Here is an 18,581-nt window from a genome sequence, read left to right as displayed (position 1 = left end):
CTACTAACCAGCTAACTACAAAATTCCGCGAAACTCAGCATATTGTAACTGAATGTGATGTAGAATATATATATCTATTAGACAGGGGTCGACCATATTCAAACCTGTATCGATGAAGTCATAAACAAACTTTTAGTTAGAGAAACGGATTTTAAAGAATCTTCTTTTAATTGAGAGAATTAAATAAAGCTTACTAAACTAGCTTTTATATTAAAACTGGAACTCTACAAGTCTTGCAAGTCTAATTAGCGGTTTTAATAATCAATTATAAAAACTACTTCTTCTATTTGAACAATATTTTATATTTTATAGTTTATCAAGTAGTTTATTCATCCCTAAACAGTATTTATTTTAATTAGTTTTAATATTAAGTATTTAAAACTAAACTATTATTATTTAAATAAATTTGTTACATTTAATAATTCAATAAAAAAAATTAAAAAGTATTTTATAACGTTATTAATCTGTAATTTTTAAATTATATTATATAAATTTAATAGCTTCATATAAATATTAAAAAAATAATTACCCTTACTGGGGACCCTGATGTAACTAGTTTATTGGTTTGTCTGACATCCTCAGCCAATCACCTGATCAACGCATTTGAGCCTCAGGCAAACAGTCTATCTCAACGACATCGATTTCATGATCCTTTGCTCACTTATCAAGATACTGTTCAACAACTGCTGTCACCCGCTTTGGCACTATCGAGCCTCTTGTGCCACTAAACCCGTGTTGCTTTCCAAAAACCCCACTTGCCCGCTTTGAAAACAAGGAACTCGAGGCTCCATTAGAGTGCTGAACAGTAGGTTTGCTTCAGCCTTTTATATTCCTAGAAAGCCATGCCATTTGTTCGTTGTGCTTAATGACGCGATATTCTCGGTAACTGAAACACAAAGGGCCTTCGCTGGAGAAGTATATTCGCGAACAATGAAATGCTACTCGTCAAATCAATTGTTTTGATTGTCCGTCCACATAAACCGGCATCAACCTGTTTAAACTTTTGTCACGTTCCCAACAAAGGGATTTCAGTCCTTTTCTTTGCCGTATTTCTCTCCTTATGGAAGTGGGAATTTATTTATCTATTTATTTATTTTTTACTATTGCTCCCAAAAAGCCTTTCAAAGTGCCACCTACGCTGGTGTGATGTCAAATCCAATCCGGAGTCGGGGGCCTAATAAAAACAATTTGACCCCCATGGCTTCCTCATACAACTTAGAGATGGCACAGACGATACCGATACCAGCTTATGAGCTGCAGCAGGTCATGAGTAAAAGCTGCCAGGGAAAATTCGTGGGCCCCCGCTGTCCCGTTGATGTCTGAGACGTCTTAACATGCTCCGATATCTGGATGGCCCCCGAATGGCCCCATGTTCGGTCATCATCCCTATGGCAAACCCTCACTAACTACAGATCGCACGCAACTTCCTTGGAATTCTACAGTTGCTCATGTTTGACACTTTTATTCTTCGTTGGTGGCACAGATGCTGACCAGTCTCTTTTTTCTCGACAGCTACCAGTTCATTTTCCATCCGCAAATCTCTGAAGTTTGGGTAAGGACTTATTGACAAAATCATATCTTGACTCCCTTCTGGCACAGGTGGCAATCCTGAATTCCCTTTTTCTCAGGGGGCTAGCTAGGGCATGTGGGGTTGTTCCTCTGCAAGTCAATGACGCAGTTGCTCCAAGTAGATCTTCTTGAATGACGCCATATGTGTGTTGCTGGTTTGCAGGAGATACATCTGAAACCAGGCATCTTCCGCAAATTGGAATACACCAAATTCGAACAACATCACGTCCGCTACCTAAGTCGCCTTCTGCAGAGGCAGCAAGCCAGGGTTCACAACGGTTTTCTGAACTAGCCATGTTTGTGACAGGTGACTGTGCTGGCCGAGAACTTGAGCCTACGTGAGGAGTATTTTCCTTGCCTGCAAGGAAATGGAGCCGCCATTTTTGAAACGAAATGGTGGGCTTTTGGGACAACAGCCCCGGTATTTTACATGGAATTAGTGGTCCCCTGAGCCACGCATTGGCCTCTGCGATCACACAAACAACATACCAATTGTTCAGGGCGGCATCATTGTCAGAGTCAGTAGCCGCGTAATCCTTCTATTAAGTGTCGAGCAAAATCCCTTCATTCATATTTCCTGTTAGATCCTCAGAGAAAGGGGGTTTTGACAAGTGCTGCCCTTTATGTGCACTATTCAGATCAGTTGCCACGAGTTAAATCAACTTTCTTTCTCTTCATTGAAAAGAATTACCACGACTACGCTGTCATTGATATAGCTCGCGAAGTTGGCTGCATGTCACAACGCCCTTCAAAGATACCATTGGATCAGAATACTTAGGTCAATGTTAGATTCTTCTCCATAGTTGGGCAACATGTAAGTTGCTACAACCAAGCAAAATGGCCATAAGTAGGGAGATTATTCCCGACTAAAACCACACATGATCCCAGATTTCTGCATTTCCCACAACATCCAACTTCTACTTCACCTCGCTCTGGATTTAACCGAGCTTAGTTTTACCCACCTTCGTCCCATCGCCGAATCCACGACGACAGATACCTTCAGCAGCCATGTGTACTCAATATTGGTACATCTACACTTGTGGTTGTGTGATGTGGGATGACAACTTGGTCTTGTATTGTCATATAAAAGGTCCGGCACACAGGATAAAGGACGTCAAGAGATATGCGGCCGGCAAATGCGACAATCACTATAATGCAGCACGGTAAAACTTCATACTCCTCCATCAGACTCGCCTGTAACATGAGATCATTTGCTGAGAACCCAAGAGTCGAACCAAATTGTGAGCCTTCACCACCGAAGACCGAAACTTGACGAACCACAGTTCGGTTTATAAGGCGTAATGCCTCTTTTATTTGGGCCCTTTTTATGAGATATTTTCCGTCTCTGTCGGCTATCGTCTTTTCCGCGAAGGAACTTGAGATTTCATCCCGGTACAGGCTACTTCCGAACAGCTCTTCAACAAATCTCTGGTTCCACCACCCCTTCGGTCTATTATCAAGCTTTCTAAACAAATTTTGGGTATTGAGGGAATCCATTGCAGCCAATCTCCTTCTGAAAAATTTTCAAATTCGGGCTGGAATGAGATCTTGCTTGCTGTTCCTTTTCTTTTAGAGATATTGGAGTTATCCCATCCCCTTCCTGATGTTTCTAGTCTCTTTTTTTTCTGTGTATCCTTCGACATTTCGAGCTCTCGACTGTATAGCTCATCTTTCTTGTTTTACCCTGCGTATGTATGTTCCTCACTCTTTATGTTTCGGGTTATTGGTGCCCCTTTAGTTGAAACCTTTGAGCTCAGGAAAGTTGATATCTATAGCCCAATCGGGAAACATCATACTCCTTCATCAGATATCCTACAATCTTCCAAGCCCTTGCTCTGCCAATACTCGTAGTTTCAGTGCTAAATGTCGGCATTGTTCTAGGGGAATGAAGAGCAAGCTGTTTCCTTTGATAAGGCAACCTTTACTTCAGTTTTACTGCAGAAGAATACATTCTGCAAAAAAAGCAAAGTTACACTATCTGTACAAAGGCCGTTTTCGGCTGACTGGGAAAAAAAAAAAAAAAAAAAAAAAGGATAAATTGGGCACACTACATTATTGTTTAACTCTGCAAAAGCCAATTATAAATAATGTTCCAAGATATTTTGCTGTTCGGAACTGATTCTTGGATCCACACAAAGCCCAAAGGGCTGAAAACGTTTTATTAACCGGGCATATATAACTGCAGCAATGTAGAGAAATGCATTTTACGCCACACCACCAACCGCCGAACTCCACGCTGGAGAGTCATTGCCGTCTTCTTTTCAAGCAGCTCTGTCAAATCCGATTACGGGCCGTGCCGCTTCAAGACGTTCTCCTAGTCGTCATAGTCATCAAAATTTGTGACTGCGAGGCTCAATATGAACGGATTCGTTGTGTAGCAGAGGGTGCATCAGAAACACGTCAGTGTGGGCAGTACTCCGTACTGTGGCAGACGATATATCTATATCATTTTGCCAATCCCACCTGCCCTGGAACAATAGCCAAAGTTACAAAATAAAGCCTGCGGAAAATCGACCCACCTGTGTGTCGACGGGCGGTCAAATGGCCCCCAAGTGCCCTACATGATCTTGCAGCACAGCAGACATCTAGCTCAGCAAAACTACGCCGCAATAGTATTTTAGGTGCATGAGAGGCCGTTTGAGACCTCTTGAGGAGATGCAGTTACTAAGAGTCATAGATCCGTTTATTATACCTTGTTTCGGATTATGTGTTTGCAATAATTTACCATGCCCGAACATCAAGCAAAGAATTTGAAGAGAAAGATGAAATCGAGAAAGCGGCCTTTTTTGAAATCAGAGGCCAGTATTTCCTACCCAAGGGTGATGAAAATAACGGATGATATTCTCCACCGACTTTGGGTGATGCCATCCAACGGTGAATACAGAGCAAGGGTGGAGATATGGTTGGATCGACATAGGAGTCCAGGTGATTGACATCATGGCCAATTGTTCGATTTCCAGGCATTGCAAAGTTCTGGTTACTTTAACGTGTTTCAGCGGGTTTTGAAGTCTGCTGCGGGGGTCTGAAAACCTGAACTTCACAATCGAATGCGATTCCCAAACATCGCCCAACCCTTGTGTTTCCCTTGGGCAAATGACACCGTTGATCATAATTGGCTGGTGTTAGCAAAATCTAGTTTAATCCTCCACCCCTGGCCCTGCCGGGTTGGTTGATGAAGCAGCAAGAGTGTGGACTGCAATTTCATGTTACAGGAGGTATTGTCTTTAAGAGCTAATCGTTGGCCATAAATGCGAATATATGTCCGGGATAGGGGACTCTTAGCTCCCCAGCTTTGCGGATATTCCATTATCCTTCCTCGCTGTCTTCCACCACGGGCATCATTTGATTTGCTTTGTCAATTGTGCGGTGTGGGGAACATTATGATGATGTATTGATTTCTCAAGCAAAACATATCAATGAAGTCTGTTCGGCCGGGGAGCAAATTCATAATGCTGATTGCAGTAAATACAGGCATTTTTGGAGAGAAATAAAATTTCCGAGATTAATAATTAACGAGAAATTTTGTGCGAAAAATAAAGGGTTGGCTGTCATACATCAAACGCTGAACGAAGGGCTGCAGTAGTTTCACTCCAAGCATTGACAGTTGGCTTCTTAGTCCAATAGTATTTCAGAAAGCATACTTGATCATCAGAAGAGATTGTACTGACCAATTGAAGAACGTTAATGACTAAAGGATTGGGCGCGGATTTTCCGGATGCACCTTATGTTCTCTTTCTGCAAGCTTGTGATGACTCCTCTCGCTCGCTTGAAACAGAAGCCCCATGTATGTATGTGGACGAAAAGTAGTGTTCAGCAGGTTAATGACATCCTTTTGTAGTTGACTAGGTGGAGGACTTGTCAAACTAGTTCGTATGTATATGCAGGTTTGGAGGGTCAGTTTAACCGCTGGAATTCCGAGAGATGTTCCCGAATAGCCGTCCAAATTGGTTTATTTTCTGACGCACGGTTGGCATAACGTGCTGCTACTTCAGGTCGACGGCATATAGCGTCATAGCACAATGATGCGGCAAAACAGGCTCGTTGAAATACCTCGTATAACTGTGCATCGCTTGGACATATGTAGGCCACTGTGTTGGGAAATACCCTGACACACTTACATTCTCGGATCCTGCCAAAGAAGGGCGGTTTCCCAGCATCACAGGACAGGAAAGTCATTGAAGAAACGGTTTGCCGCCATTGCATGCTGCCACCAACAGCTGTGAACAATCAATATGCCGTTTTATACGGAACTGACTCGCAGTGGCGAGAATACCAATTCTGAAGCATTAACGACCCTTGCCAAATAGAGAACTGTCGTAAAAGATTTTATGATACATCAGAGATCCCATTTCGAGTAAGGATCAACAAAGCTGAACTTCTTCTGCATGCGGAAAACATAAAGCATGTTTCAAGAATAATTTTCTTTCAGGGCTGCATCTTATTTAACCATTAGCACAGGAAAGAGTTGCATTCAGGCAAAACTTACTGGTTGACCGCAAGTTATCGGCACACATTTTCATTTATGTTTGGGATGGCCTTGGAATAAATACACGTAACTACACAACACAACAATTAAGATAAGTTAGCTGTTGGACGTTTGTTGGCCCAAATACCACGTGCACGTGACACAGCAAGATTTGATGACTCATCTACGATAGCACGTGACATGACGAACTTTGTTTGTTCGAGCTGATTTGGAACTTTGCATCAAGGAAGACGGGCAGATTCAAGGGAACAAGAAACGTTTGGATAGCTGATCAATGTCCGAATTTTACACCCTAAGTTGCTCTTCCTAGCATGTTGGCAGGCCCTAAAATTTTCCAGAACTTCCTGATGTGGGGATTCCTATGTGATGTCAATAGATATTGACTGGGAGCGTGCCACCTCGGGTCCAGATGGCGAGCTTCTGGCGGAGCGCATCCGCTCGTTCATACATGATAAGTTCCAACAGATGGTGCTCCCCCGGTTCATCCGTTCGGTGCAAGTCACTTCCTTCAATTTTGGAACGATACCTCCGGAGCTCGAAATCCGCGATCTCACTGATCCATTCCCAGATTTCTACGAGGATGGCGACGAAGATTTATCGGTTAGCTCTGAGGAACAATCTCCAATGCGGGAACAGGCTGATAGGTACAGGGAGAGGATAGATTCGTGGCAGACAAACTCACCAGGTAGCTTAGAGGGCCAGATGTCGGGAAGAATGGGCTTTGGTCATCCATTGCAGTTGGCTCCAGATGAGGACGGTTCCAGGCTCCATCCTCTTCGATCACCCATAAATCTCGGAGATATAAACCCATATCTATTCCCTAGATCTGGGACACCAGGTATACCAGGGGGGACGTCGAATTTGGGCTACTTTATGCCTCTGAGTGGCCTTTCAGGTTCCCAGGTACCGCTACGGGCTGTAACACGAGGCAATCCTTTTTCAGGCGGGTGGCCAGATTCGCCATTGGAGAATGAAAAGCGTATTGGTCATGGACAGGGGCCCCCTCGCCGACGATCAGAAGTTGATGTTGATGCAATCCAATCTCGACCTTCCACGGCGAATACTGGTAACACTCTATTGTCGCGTGGCTCGGTTAGCACTGGTGATCCTCGCCATTCCCATCCCTCACAGACATTGCTGGCCAATAATCCTGGTCAAGTCCCCGACGCCAATGACTCGCCTGTCAGCGCTGTCCCTCCTCTCAGCGGAACTCCCCCCCGTCGGATGCGCGAACAAAAAGCTGAAGATTTCCAAGTCTTCTGCCGAACAAAATATGCAGGCAATATCAGTCTTTCTTTGACCGCGGAGATTCTCCTCGACTACCCAATGCCCAGTTTCGTGGGCCTACCCTTGAAACTTAACATTACAGGTCTCACATTCGACGCGGTGGCGGTTCTTGCATATATTCGACGACGAATTCATTTCTGTTTTCTCTCTCCGGAAGATGCGGACGCTTTAATCGGGCCGGAAACTGGGGCCGGCGGTGGAGATACAATGGAACCAAACTCCCTGCGACGGAAAAATCTCAGTCTGCTCCGCAAAATTAGAGTAGAGAGCGAGATAGGAAGAAAGGAAAACGGCAAACAGGCATTGAAGAACGTGGGCAAAGTGGAGAAGTTTGTTCTCGAGCAGGTGCGCCGGATCTTCGAGGAGGAATTCGTATACCCAAGTTTCTGGACATTTCTTGTTTGAGACCTTCATCCTTGTTTGGGACATCATGATTACTTCTGGGATTGTATTATATTCGCTCCCATGTCCTCAATTCATATTTAACACAGTTTATCCCGAATTGGCACATCGTTACCGGCACACGGCTTAGCACTCATGTATTAATGGAACAATCCTAAAGTTCGTGGTGAAAATTGGAATAACAGTTTTCTCAGACGGGGACAGAGGGAATATTATCATATGGATGCTGAATTTTATGAAAGGAGAGAGCCTATATATGAATTCTACCTCTGAATCTGACAATTGATTCGCACTCCATGCATCCCATAATCGCGTATGCGAATCGATAAAAAGGTTACCTAACTGATCGCTTTCGTATAAATATCTCAAAAAATATCACTACTTCTTCGTCTCTCCAACCGACATACCCGCCATCATTTCGCTGCCCAGCAAGACCAGGGCCGTCACGAGAACGGCATCCGCGGGGAAAAAATGTCAAACTCTGAAGCCAGCCCTTAACCACTGCCTCTCTTCTGCCACGTTTTGGAATGCAGTAAAACTTAGCAAGCACAAAAAGGCATTCCCTTCATATCATTTACCGCTCTTTTTTCGGGGTGGGATCCACGTTGCGTTGTGAAATCTGATCACTCAAATTGGCATATTCCCGCGACAAGCCTTCAGACTGCTTCTTCAGAGCCTCGATGTCTCTCTCGCGAGCCTCAAGTTCCTTTCGCAAACGGCCAATTTCACCCGCCTTGCCCGCCTCTGTCAATTTGACCGATTCCTTGCCGCCAGAATTCTTGTCATCTTCATACAGCTTAACTTTATCCTCTAGACGTAGAACTTCGAGAATCATGATGTACGTGCGGTTGAGGATGAGGGAGAGGAATAGGGTGAAGCCGCAGAGGTACATATTGCGCTGGGAGTAGAATTTGCGCGCCTGGACTTCCATTCGCTCGGAGCCTAAGGCAGCAGTTCTGCGACTTGGAGAAAAAAGCAACCCATTAACCACGGGTTCACCTTTGGAGAAAAAATATTGTGGGAGATTCTGAAAAGGAACCGTATATCTTGATACCTACCCCGCTCCACCCAGTTCTTTTGAATAGGACGATAATTCCATCTGCACGCGGTAGACTCTATTGACGCTGTCAATGAAGAGGATAAGGATAAAGATGAAGGTAATCTTGCCACGCGCATGTTATGTCAATTCCTGGTATTTTCTCTTGCAGTGCAGGGCAACGGATTGGAAGAGATGGCAAAACGGTCGTACCTTCATGCCATATTGGAGCTTCGCTATGAGGGGGCTCTCGGAGATAAAAGTAAATAGTTTCCGTTTCACAGTGAACGGGAGTGGGATGATGAGGCCGACGAAAATGACCATCTCAACCACCAGGAGGAGGAAAACCTATATATCCGGTAACCATATATTAATACCTTGTTTGCTGAACGACAGCTTGAGTGATGCACCCATTCTTCATCAAGGAGACGCTACGCCAAACCATATTACTGAACCAACACGACACAGCCATACATGCGTCGAACTATGAAAGGTATACGTACAAGGCTGTAATAGAGTGTCATATTTGCGATTTCTTCAATGGACACCAGATAGCTTCTGTAGGGCGGGTATCTATTTGCACTGGCAGACTTCTGATAGGCAGAAGGAATGTTCTGCTTCGCGGTTAGCGACTCTCAGGTAAACACAACCTTGGAGAGGATGAATGAAGACCTGAAGGATGACGACGGAGTTCTTTATCCTTACAAAAACAAAAAAAAAAAAGATCCAAATCACAGAGAGGCTTGTGCTGGAGCTGCCTCTTTTATGAACGGTTTGGTGTTGATATTTGGTGTGGTGGCTTGAATGGAGTTGGAGTTGGGAGATTTTACAGCAAAACAAGCTTGCAAGGGAAAACAGACGTCATTCGGAGCTAATTGGCGGCCGGGCTACATGTGACTTGGCTTACCCTAACGGCCTTTCCACCAAGACACAATATTTCTTCTATTCCAGCCACGTACGCAGAGAGGATAAGGTGCAGAAGAAGCAGAACATATATATTCATTTATTGATGGTTGGTTCAAAGTGTTTGGTTGTTACGGAAAAGTAATGAACGAAGAGATGTGTCCAGAAATATAATGTATAAATCCAGAATATTCCATTTGTATATGCTCATTGGGTATTTACAACTGACATGGTCGCAAGGGTCAATGAAAGATATACATCCAGCTGCTGCTCCGTAGTCTAAATCAACCCTCAGCAACAATTTCATAGCTATTCGTCTTATGCTTCGGTTCGAATTGGAAGTCCTTATGCGCTGGACCCAGGAACATTTCCCTGTAGATAGGATATATCAAGTTAGCCAATCTGTCATCTGGGCAGCTCAAGTACAGGATACACTTACGAAATCTTGATCCAGTCTTTATAATTATCACTTCCAAGCAGCGTCTCCAATTCATTTCGACCCTTCCAGGCGGGTGGCCGATCCTGGATACTGGGAGGGAGATACTCCAACAGTCCCACGGGTATATACCGGTGCGTAAAACATAAGTACTCAAGCAAGAATCGCCGCGTGTTGCCAATACCATACTCATCGGAGCCCCATGCTTCAAGTCCATATTTCGCGAACTTCTCCACGAGCGCGAGCCGCTCTGTCGCTGACTTGTCGAGATACTGGCCCTTCTTGATCTCTTCGAAAATCCAAGGCTTCATCAGAGCGCCACGCGCAATCATGACCGTGTCAACGCCCGAATTCCGAATCCCGTTGAAATAATCTTCGTGGGAGTAGCAGTCACCGTTTCCGAGGAAGAATACTTTACCCGCAGATGACTGGTATCGCGCGTCGGCTTCTTTGGCGGTATCTGTTCCGCTATTGATTTGCTCGTTGAGTCGTTTGACTAGTGCTGCGCACTGGCCGATATACCCCCAGTCCGCCTGGCGTGAGTATCTCTGCTGGCGACTGCGTCCATGCAGAGTGATTGCAGCAACGCCCGCGGGTCCCCGTCCGATTTCGTGAGATTCGACGCCACCCAGGACCAGCCTCTCAATCAATTTCGTAGCGTTAGGATTTGAATCTTTAGTACCCATTCGGATTTTCGCCGTAATGGGGATCTCCCCGGATACGGCGTTCATACCCCGTAATATTTTCTCTAATTTCGAGGCATGGTCGAGAAGAGCCGATCCGGAACCTTCTCTGAAAACCATATCGATCGGACATCCGCAGTTCATGTCGATGACACGGAGCTGTGGACACAATGCCGTCAGCGCCTCAGTGGCTTTCAAAGCCACCCACGGTTTGTTTCCTGTGATCTGAGCTCCAAACTTAAGGTCACGAGAATTGTCGTAGTCTTTCACTATAGTCTGGTTTGGATTGACGGTTGGAGGTAACGTCTCGGATTCATGCGCTTTCATGAGTGCCCACTCGGATTTTGAGCCCTGCACTAAGTTCATGCTCATGGCCATTTCAGAGTAGGTGAGTTGGGCGCCCAGGTCAACGCAGAGGCGTCTGAAGGGTAGATTCCCTTGGGTTGTGAGCGGGGCCAGGACAGGGGTTTCCGGGCCAAAGTAAACTCGTCTCTTTTCCGAAGGGAGAAACGGAGGTTCCGTATATCGTGCCCTGTTGTCTTCCTTCTCATCTCTTAGATCGGAAGCATCCTGGCCATTTGGCTTTTCAGGCTCTGGAGCTGCTTCATCCTGATTTCGCCCGTGCAGGTTCTTTTCAACTTCTTTGGAGACCTTATCAAGCCAAGTAGTAAAGGAATCAGCCTTGGGGGTTTTGTATCTCTTCTTAGCAAGAGAGAGTTTATCCTCCGTCGAAACGACGTTAACTGCTCCATCAATTCCAATTCCGTTCTTTGAAGCCGGATTTTTCATTCGAGTGAAATCTTCAACCAGAACCAATTCCTTTCTACCATCCTTCGTTTCTCTTTCAGTCATATGAGATCCGACGAACCGACACTTCCAACCAGCAGGACATCTTCCCTTAGCCTCCCATACAGGGCAAACGCCGCCAAAAGCATCCAAATCTGCCCGTTTGTACTCCTTCAGATATTTCCGAATGTCGTGCTCGAATTTACAGGATGTTCCCCATGGACAAGGGTCCGGTGAGAATTCGGAATGATAGGCAACCGTTTGGCAAAGCTGCTTCTCATCCTGAGAACGTCCAAATTTGCGGTTAACATTTTGTCCCCCTTTCTTCGCACGCTTCGCCGTTGATTTGTTATCACTTGCTTGTTCGTGGTGTTTGGCGGCTTCAGCCGCATCGTCATCCGGAACAGTCCCCGGGGGAAGCTGGGTCGTGCCCGGAGAGATCTCAATGAGATATCTAATCGATTTGCGTCAGAAATACCCCGATATACTCTGTAGATGGAGGATTGAATGCTTGGAGGAGAGAGGATTCGATCCTAGCATCTGCAAGCTCACTCTTTTTTTATGGGCGCAACGCCTTTCTTCCTCTCAACTTTGTTCGTCAGGGTTGTTTGCGAGTCAGAAACCAACTGCTCATCCAACTTAATCCTCTTTGCTGGGGAATCTGCGTAGTCATCAGTGCGGGCGTATCCATTCGCCTTGCGAATTTCCCCGCCAGCACTCTCCGCCGAACCGGTACCGTTGGACTGCGTCGCATTGCCATCTGAAGGAGCTGGATCCATTGCAAATCCTCCTTTCCGTAAACTTTCGGCAATGGCTACCCTATAGAGCAGAGGATCCAGCGGGAGGTTCTAGTCAGTTTGCTCCTCGCCCAGCTGTGTTGGAATATAATAATGCCCATTCCATTTCTTCTATCGCTAGCTACTCTTGAACGTTTGAAAATTGGCGGGTTTCCAGTGGTGAAACGTTTACCCGAAATTTGCGCGGTAATATTCTGGGCCAATAAGAGCCCATGATTTCAAAAGCTAGTAATCTACCTCGTTTGTCTGGAGGCGAGGCAATACCCTTCTCAATACCGTCTCACCGCCCCAAAAGCCGGAGGCTTCCTGTGGCAAAAGGAGCCAATCAGAGCCCGTTAGAGCGCCCGGCAGAAACCAGATTGCCTAATCTAGCCTCGGCTCCAAGCCCTGAAGATCATTCAAGGTTGAAGTTATTATAGTTGTATTGCCGCCGGCAACACGCCCGCACTCTCGTTCGTTCGGTTGGAAGAGAGCTTGTTAAATGGACTAGTCGACTGATCATTCTGAATCCAACCTGTGCTGGAGCGAGCTATCGAGGGACTTCGGAGAATTGCAATGGACTGCTCTCCAAGCAGTGGCAACTGGCCGGCGGATATTCGTTTCTCCTGAACAATAGGAGAGCATAATTCACCCGAATAACCTGTGAATACCCAGCTACCCCGGGATTTGTTGACTAATAACTCCGTAGGCAAGGCCGGCTTGAAGAGTAATAAGTAGCCTTGGGAGATGCGCCACGATGTATGAGTCAATAAAAGATGTCACTCGAGCGTCATAGGGAGAGTAGCTCTTGTGTACAGCCAGGCGGCGACACATCTGTGCGACCAACCCGTGGACAATGAAATGAAATCGCAAGAGTAGTGCACTAGTTAGTTAATTAACTGGTTAATGACAAAAAGGCTCAGTAATGATCTTATCTGTGTTATCCCTGGTTGACCTGACCTTGTATTCGTTGTCACTCCGGTAAGTACAGCAGTTAGTATAACCACTCAGACAACCAATGTTTTCGCGCGAGCCACAAAGACACCGCTCTTGGGAAGACGAGCTAGGGAAGTATCGTGGGCAGCCATGGAACATTAATAGTAGCAAACAATAGTGAACAACTGGTTGTCAAATCCACAGTCGAATGTATGTCGATGGATTTCCGGAGAGGACGTGACTCCAAGATGCAAGTGGAACTTAATCCCTCGAATGACGACGGTCTCCATTTATCAATCTCCATATATCGATTCCAGAACACACTCCCAAAGCGAACAAAACAAACCCATGGTCCGCCGATCCAAAACACCGAGGTGCAGATCGAGGAGCTCGGCGATTTTCATTCAGCAAAGAGCCAAGGAAGCAAAACAAAGAATACGTTACCCGACTGCTCATATTGATCTGGCAGAGCCCACCTCTCTCCCCTGCCACACTGCCATCCATCGATCAGGACGATGATGCTGCTGGTCAGAGATGGTAAGCGAAAAAATCGGAGGTTTGCCGCAATGGATGCCTGCTCCCTTGACCGCCTCCTATCGATAACTCTCTACTACGCTCTGTCCTCTTAACCATGTAGGTGTGAATCATGGACACTTTCCCCGGGGCGTTTGGCGAATGGACGAATGCTATTGTGTCCTGTGGGGTCCATGCTGTCTGTCACTTAAGTTTATACGAGGCACTTGGGCCAGATGAAATCGAAATATGATGTGTTTCGCGGGATTGCTGGGAGGAAAAATATTTACGCGGAGTTCTTCGTCGATAGACTCGATGAGTAACATTTAACAGCATAGGCACTATTGTTTATTTATTTACTTACTATTTATTTATTTATTTATTTATTTATTATTTATTTATTTATTCATTCATTCATTCATTCATTCATTGTTGTTCACCTGGAAAGCCCACGGAAACCCACATATGTATACAACATTAAGCCAACTCGAGTGATTCCTGTCAGAACGATAATTTTCAGTATTGTTGCATCCCAGTCAGCTAATTTCCCAGTGAGTTAACTGGTATTGTCTCTCCTCGACACGCCATTCAAACTGGCAAAACAGACTCCTAGAACGATCCAGATATCCTGACATGTTCCCCCGGTCTGTAGCCAACTCCGTGAAATATCCGGTGCTGGTTATAAATCAGTAATGTAAGAATACACCTTGGCCTCGGCGCATATTCGGGCCCCAGACATCAGCGGTAAATTGTAATGTGTCAGTCGCTGTCCGCTGTCACAAGAACCATCATTCTGTGGTAGATTGAGTCTGGTTCTGGAGTTTAGTTCTCCGCCATCCATCCGTGATCTCATCCACTCCATCCATGGGCCCCAGTCGCTCCGCAGTTGGGTATGACTTCAGATATTAATTAGTTAAGCTCACCCCGAACCGCCATCAATCGCTAACTTAACCTTCAGGCCATTCCCCGACTTCTTCTCATCCCTTCTCATTATTGTTCATTGTCCAAGTGTCCGATAGAGACTGTGTCTACATCTGGTGCATTCCGAACATCAACAACATCCGATCCATCTTCTTGTTGTGTCTGTATTTAACTCCCCGACTCCCACTTGGCTTGTGTGGTAGTTTACCAAGGTAGTTAACAACCACCAAGCCCGCCTTTAAGTTGCCCCCATACAACCACCACAATCGCCCACGAATCCGAACAAACAACCACAACCCCCCCCCCCTCTCTCTCTCCCTCCTCCTTCTGCCCCCTCCTCTCCACACCCCATTTTCTTCCCTTCTCCCCCAAACCCAGAGAGTTGCAGCGCAATTCCATCTTATCCAATTCCCATTATCTCTCTAATGCCCCAGTTCCCCGACACCCCCCCTCCCCTTCATTTTTCTCCTCCTTCCAGCGACCACGACCGATCCTCGACTCGCGAATCAACCCCTATTAGCACTCCCGTTGGCTTTGGCATCTCCAAATCCCGCACCGCTGAGCGGGATCGAGACTTGTATTTCTCCTGGCACCGGAAGGCAGCAGATAACGCTACCTCTTCCGCAGAACCCGAACCCGATCTTGAAAACGACTCTTTTCCGCTCTTCCCTTCTTCCCCCACTTCCGATCCCCCTGTGCGAACCACCATGGAGGGCCCGACTCCCCCGATTAACATTGCCTCCCGGAACTCATCAGTTTCCCCGACTGCCCAGCAGGCTTCGAATCTAACGTCTGCTCTGCAACGAGCTTCAACGACTGACAGACTTGCGGTTTCTTCGACTACCGCAGCTCCTAGTTCCGCTGCATACAAAACAAATGTCGTCCGTAAGGATTCGATTGGCGCAAATATGGCGCAGTGGGGGAATGGCACGAAGCCCATAACAGTTGCTGGCTCCAACCGGGAGAAACAGCGCCGTGAGAGCTTAGCAGGCAGTTTGGTTGGAGGCATGAGCTGGGGAGGGGTATCGGTTGGCAGTTGGATTCGAGATGAGTATGTGTTTTAATTATTATTATTATTATTATTATTATTATTATTATTTTGATTTTATATCTTTTGAAGAAATAGCAAATCCACCGATTTACATGATGGATGCCATGATTTCCCCATCTTCTGCTGTTTAATTACTGTTAAATGAGTACACTGATTAATAGACCTGCTACAGTATTCTCATGACCGGAACTTCTCCCTTCACTTTTCAGTCTCCTTCATACCATTCTTCGTCTTACCTCCCAAAACTTGAAGCAAACTTCATGCGAGATTTCTCATGTTGTGGTGTCACACTTCCGTCTCTTCACGACTTGCTGCAGCATTATGAGGAAGCCCATGCTCAGAAAACTCCGCAACCACCGCAACGATCTGGACAGGGAGGACAAATGTCCATGACAGATAACCGATCCGGAGTTCCCGGAAGCGTTAGAAATCAAACGCCCCAAAATCAGCAATCAGCTACTAGTACTAATCAAAATCGAGGCATTTCGTCGCCAAGGCCGAATAAGAGTCAGCAACCGTCCAACCACTTGGCGTCCCCGTCTCCACAACATCCTCAGACGCAGCATGGCGGCTTCATATCTTCTCCAAACGGCCTTCCCGATCTCGATACAGTCGACGATATGGATATGGATATGGAAATGGAGGACCCCTTGGCAGATAGCGCTTTTCGAGACTCCCAACTACGAACCACTATACAAGGTAGATTTGGACAGCAGAATCAAGGACGCTTAACGCCACTCAACATAGGTATGCTTCAAGGGCACCAGGGGCTCCGGAGTTCACAGCCAGGCACGCCCGTTACCCCTGGGCGTCCTCTCCAAAATAATCCAACCGTATCCTCAGTCAATACCCCGACCCTCGTCACCCACCAGCTACAGCAGCAGCAGCAAAATTCTGAATACCGCGAAACTCCGGATTCTTCTACGCCAAGAACTCCCGCCGAATTCGAAGAGTCGATTATCGGAGAGTTTGGAGACATATCAATGCAAGGCCAAGCTCAATTTTCCGGATATGGAGGAAACGATATGTTGAATCTCTGTATCGACGAGCCAGCGAAACGATTATTCAGCCCAACCGGTGGGTTCAATAAGCAACAGAATATGCTGAACAGGCTAGGGAACCAACCATACGGACCCAATAGCCAAATTGCCCAACGGATTCGAGAACAACAAATGCGTGCGGGCGTCCCAGACACCACCCTTGGGATGATGCCCAATGAAGAACCCAAACCATTCCGATGTCCCGTTATAGGATGCGAGAAAGCATATAAGAACCAGAATGGCCTGAAATATCACAAGGCGGTAAGTGTACAATCCCCAAAATAATCCAGTCCTTTTTTGTATTTCCATTTTCTAACCATAAATCGTGGTATTTTCCTTCCCCCCGCCCGGAAATATAGCACGGTCACAATAACCAACAGCTCCACGACAACGCGGACGGTACCTTCTCAATCGTCAATCCTGAAACATGCACTCCTTACCCAGGAACCCTAGGCATGGAAAAGGAAAAGCCGTTCCGCTGCGAAGTGTGCGGTAAACGATACAAGAATCTCAACGGCCTAAAGTACCACAGATCGCACTCACCGCCCTGCAACCCAGAACTGCAACTCGCGGCTGGTCGAAACCTTGGCGTGGGTGGAGTGATGCAAGGACAAAATATTAACGTCGCCGGAGCTGGCCTCCCTGGTATTGGCGAGGAGGGCCTTTGATGTTAATGCAAAACCGTCCCAAAAAAAGCCAATCTAAAAGCGGAAATCAAAAGGCAAAAGAGTCCCTACCTCTCCCCTGCCACTGACTCATCGGGGGGGGGGGGGGGGGTGTGGAAGATTGGGGTCTTCTTTTCTTTGTGTCTTTGACAAAAAAAGAATTTTTTTTTTTTTTTTTTTTTTTTTTTTAGTTTTTTATATTTACTTCTCTTCATCCCATCGTTTTATCTTTGCCTTGGGTTTAATTCTCACGCCACCGACTTTATTTTTGGTTGACGTCTCTCACTTTTTGGGTACCATTTGCATTTCAAACAAGGGGCCATCTATTATTTACTATCTTATATTCCCTTACGGCCAACAAAAAGCCTACAGCCAGCTATTTTTTCATCCCTTTTTTGCATCCTTTTTTTATTTTGGTTCCTGTGTCTATTTTCTATATTGTCTAGGTGTTTATTCTATTGTCTCTCTATGTTTTCCATGGCCTCTTCACTCATCGATTCTTTTTTCCCCTTCAAACTTATACATAAGTTCATACCTTACATACCTTCTTTTTTTTTTTTTTTTTTTTTTTTTTATTTATTTATTTATTTATTTATTTATTTGATATTTTGTATTCAAGTGGCAGTCTTCCAACGGTTTTCATGGTCAGCTATAGGCAAATAGACGTGTATTCTTCCTCATCTTTTCGCTTTAACTAGCTTCTGTTGTGATTATTTTGCTAAAATAAAAATTTGCCTTCTAGTTTATCTTTTGTTCGAGTATAATTATTATCAAAAGTATTCGGTTTATCTTTTTGATGTTTCTAATATGTTTCTTTTTCTTGGCTGGTGCAACTCGCAGCTCGTCAAAAGCGGATCTTGTTCGTTCCCCTTGGCTTTTTGGCTGTATGTGTTTCTAGAATTGGTGTTTTTTGACTGCCTTTCTCCCTTGCATCTTCGATAACTGAAGGTGTCAATTTTTTGTTCTGTGTTTTCTTCTGTCTGATCAAGTTGTTTTCCATTTATTGCCTTGGGTATATATGACACGATTATGTATCTTCGCGTAACTATCAATTTAATTTGATCTGTCTACCCACGTAAATTTGGCGATGT

The 18,581-nt window shown here is 45.5% G+C and overlaps 5 protein-coding genes across 5 annotated transcripts; 2 read left to right on the top strand and 3 right to left on the bottom strand.

Annotated features, from left to right (window-relative positions):
• Window positions 1-1,520: 1,520 nt before the first annotated feature.
• On the bottom strand, window positions 1,521-3,066 carry PAAG_05446 (hypothetical protein; the record flags this gene model as incomplete). Its single annotated transcript, XM_015845575.1, has 2 exons — window positions 1,521-2,108; window positions 2,740-3,066. The coding sequence occupies 2 exons, from the start codon at window positions 3,064-3,066 to the stop codon at window positions 1,521-1,523; spliced, it is 915 nt and encodes a 304-aa protein (XP_015699801.1).
• Window positions 3,067-6,421: 3,355 nt separating this feature from the next.
• Window positions 6,422-7,747, top strand: PAAG_05444 (mitochondrial inheritance component mdm12; the record flags this gene model as incomplete). The annotated part of the gene is made up of 1 exon (XM_002792669.2): window positions 6,422-7,747. One exon carries the CDS (start codon window positions 6,422-6,424, stop codon window positions 7,745-7,747), a length of 1,326 nt encoding a protein of 441 aa, XP_002792715.2.
• A 571-nt stretch (window positions 7,748-8,318) lies between these two features.
• PAAG_05443 (hypothetical protein) lies at window positions 8,319-9,304 on the bottom strand (the record flags this gene model as incomplete). The annotated part of the gene is made up of 4 exons (XM_002792668.2): window positions 8,319-8,700; window positions 8,803-8,906; window positions 8,994-9,128; window positions 9,284-9,304. 4 exons carry the CDS (start codon window positions 9,302-9,304, stop codon window positions 8,319-8,321), a joined length of 642 nt encoding a protein of 213 aa, XP_002792714.1.
• Window positions 9,305-9,967: 663 nt separating this feature from the next.
• PAAG_05442 (tRNA-dihydrouridine synthase) lies at window positions 9,968-12,367 on the bottom strand (the record flags this gene model as incomplete). Its single annotated transcript, XM_002792667.2, has 3 exons — window positions 9,968-10,055; window positions 10,123-12,042; window positions 12,141-12,367. 3 exons carry the CDS (start codon window positions 12,365-12,367, stop codon window positions 9,968-9,970), a joined length of 2,235 nt encoding a protein of 744 aa, XP_002792713.1.
• A 2,792-nt stretch (window positions 12,368-15,159) lies between these two features.
• Window positions 15,160-17,493, top strand: PAAG_05441 (hypothetical protein; the record flags this gene model as incomplete). Its single annotated transcript, XM_002792666.1, has 3 exons — window positions 15,160-15,785; window positions 15,958-17,086; window positions 17,185-17,493. The coding sequence occupies 3 exons, from the start codon at window positions 15,160-15,162 to the stop codon at window positions 17,491-17,493; spliced, it is 2,064 nt and encodes a 687-aa protein (XP_002792712.1).
• Window positions 17,494-18,581: the final 1,088 nt, after the last annotated feature.

The sequence above is a fragment of the Paracoccidioides lutzii genome (genome assembly GCF_000150705.2).
Source record: "Paracoccidioides lutzii Pb01 unplaced genomic scaffold supercont2.14, whole genome shotgun sequence".
NCBI lineage: Eukaryota > Fungi > Ascomycota > Eurotiomycetes > Onygenales > Ajellomycetaceae > Paracoccidioides > Paracoccidioides lutzii.
The sequence above is the reverse complement of the archived record's forward strand: the minus strand, read 5'-3'. Positions and strand labels throughout refer to the sequence as shown.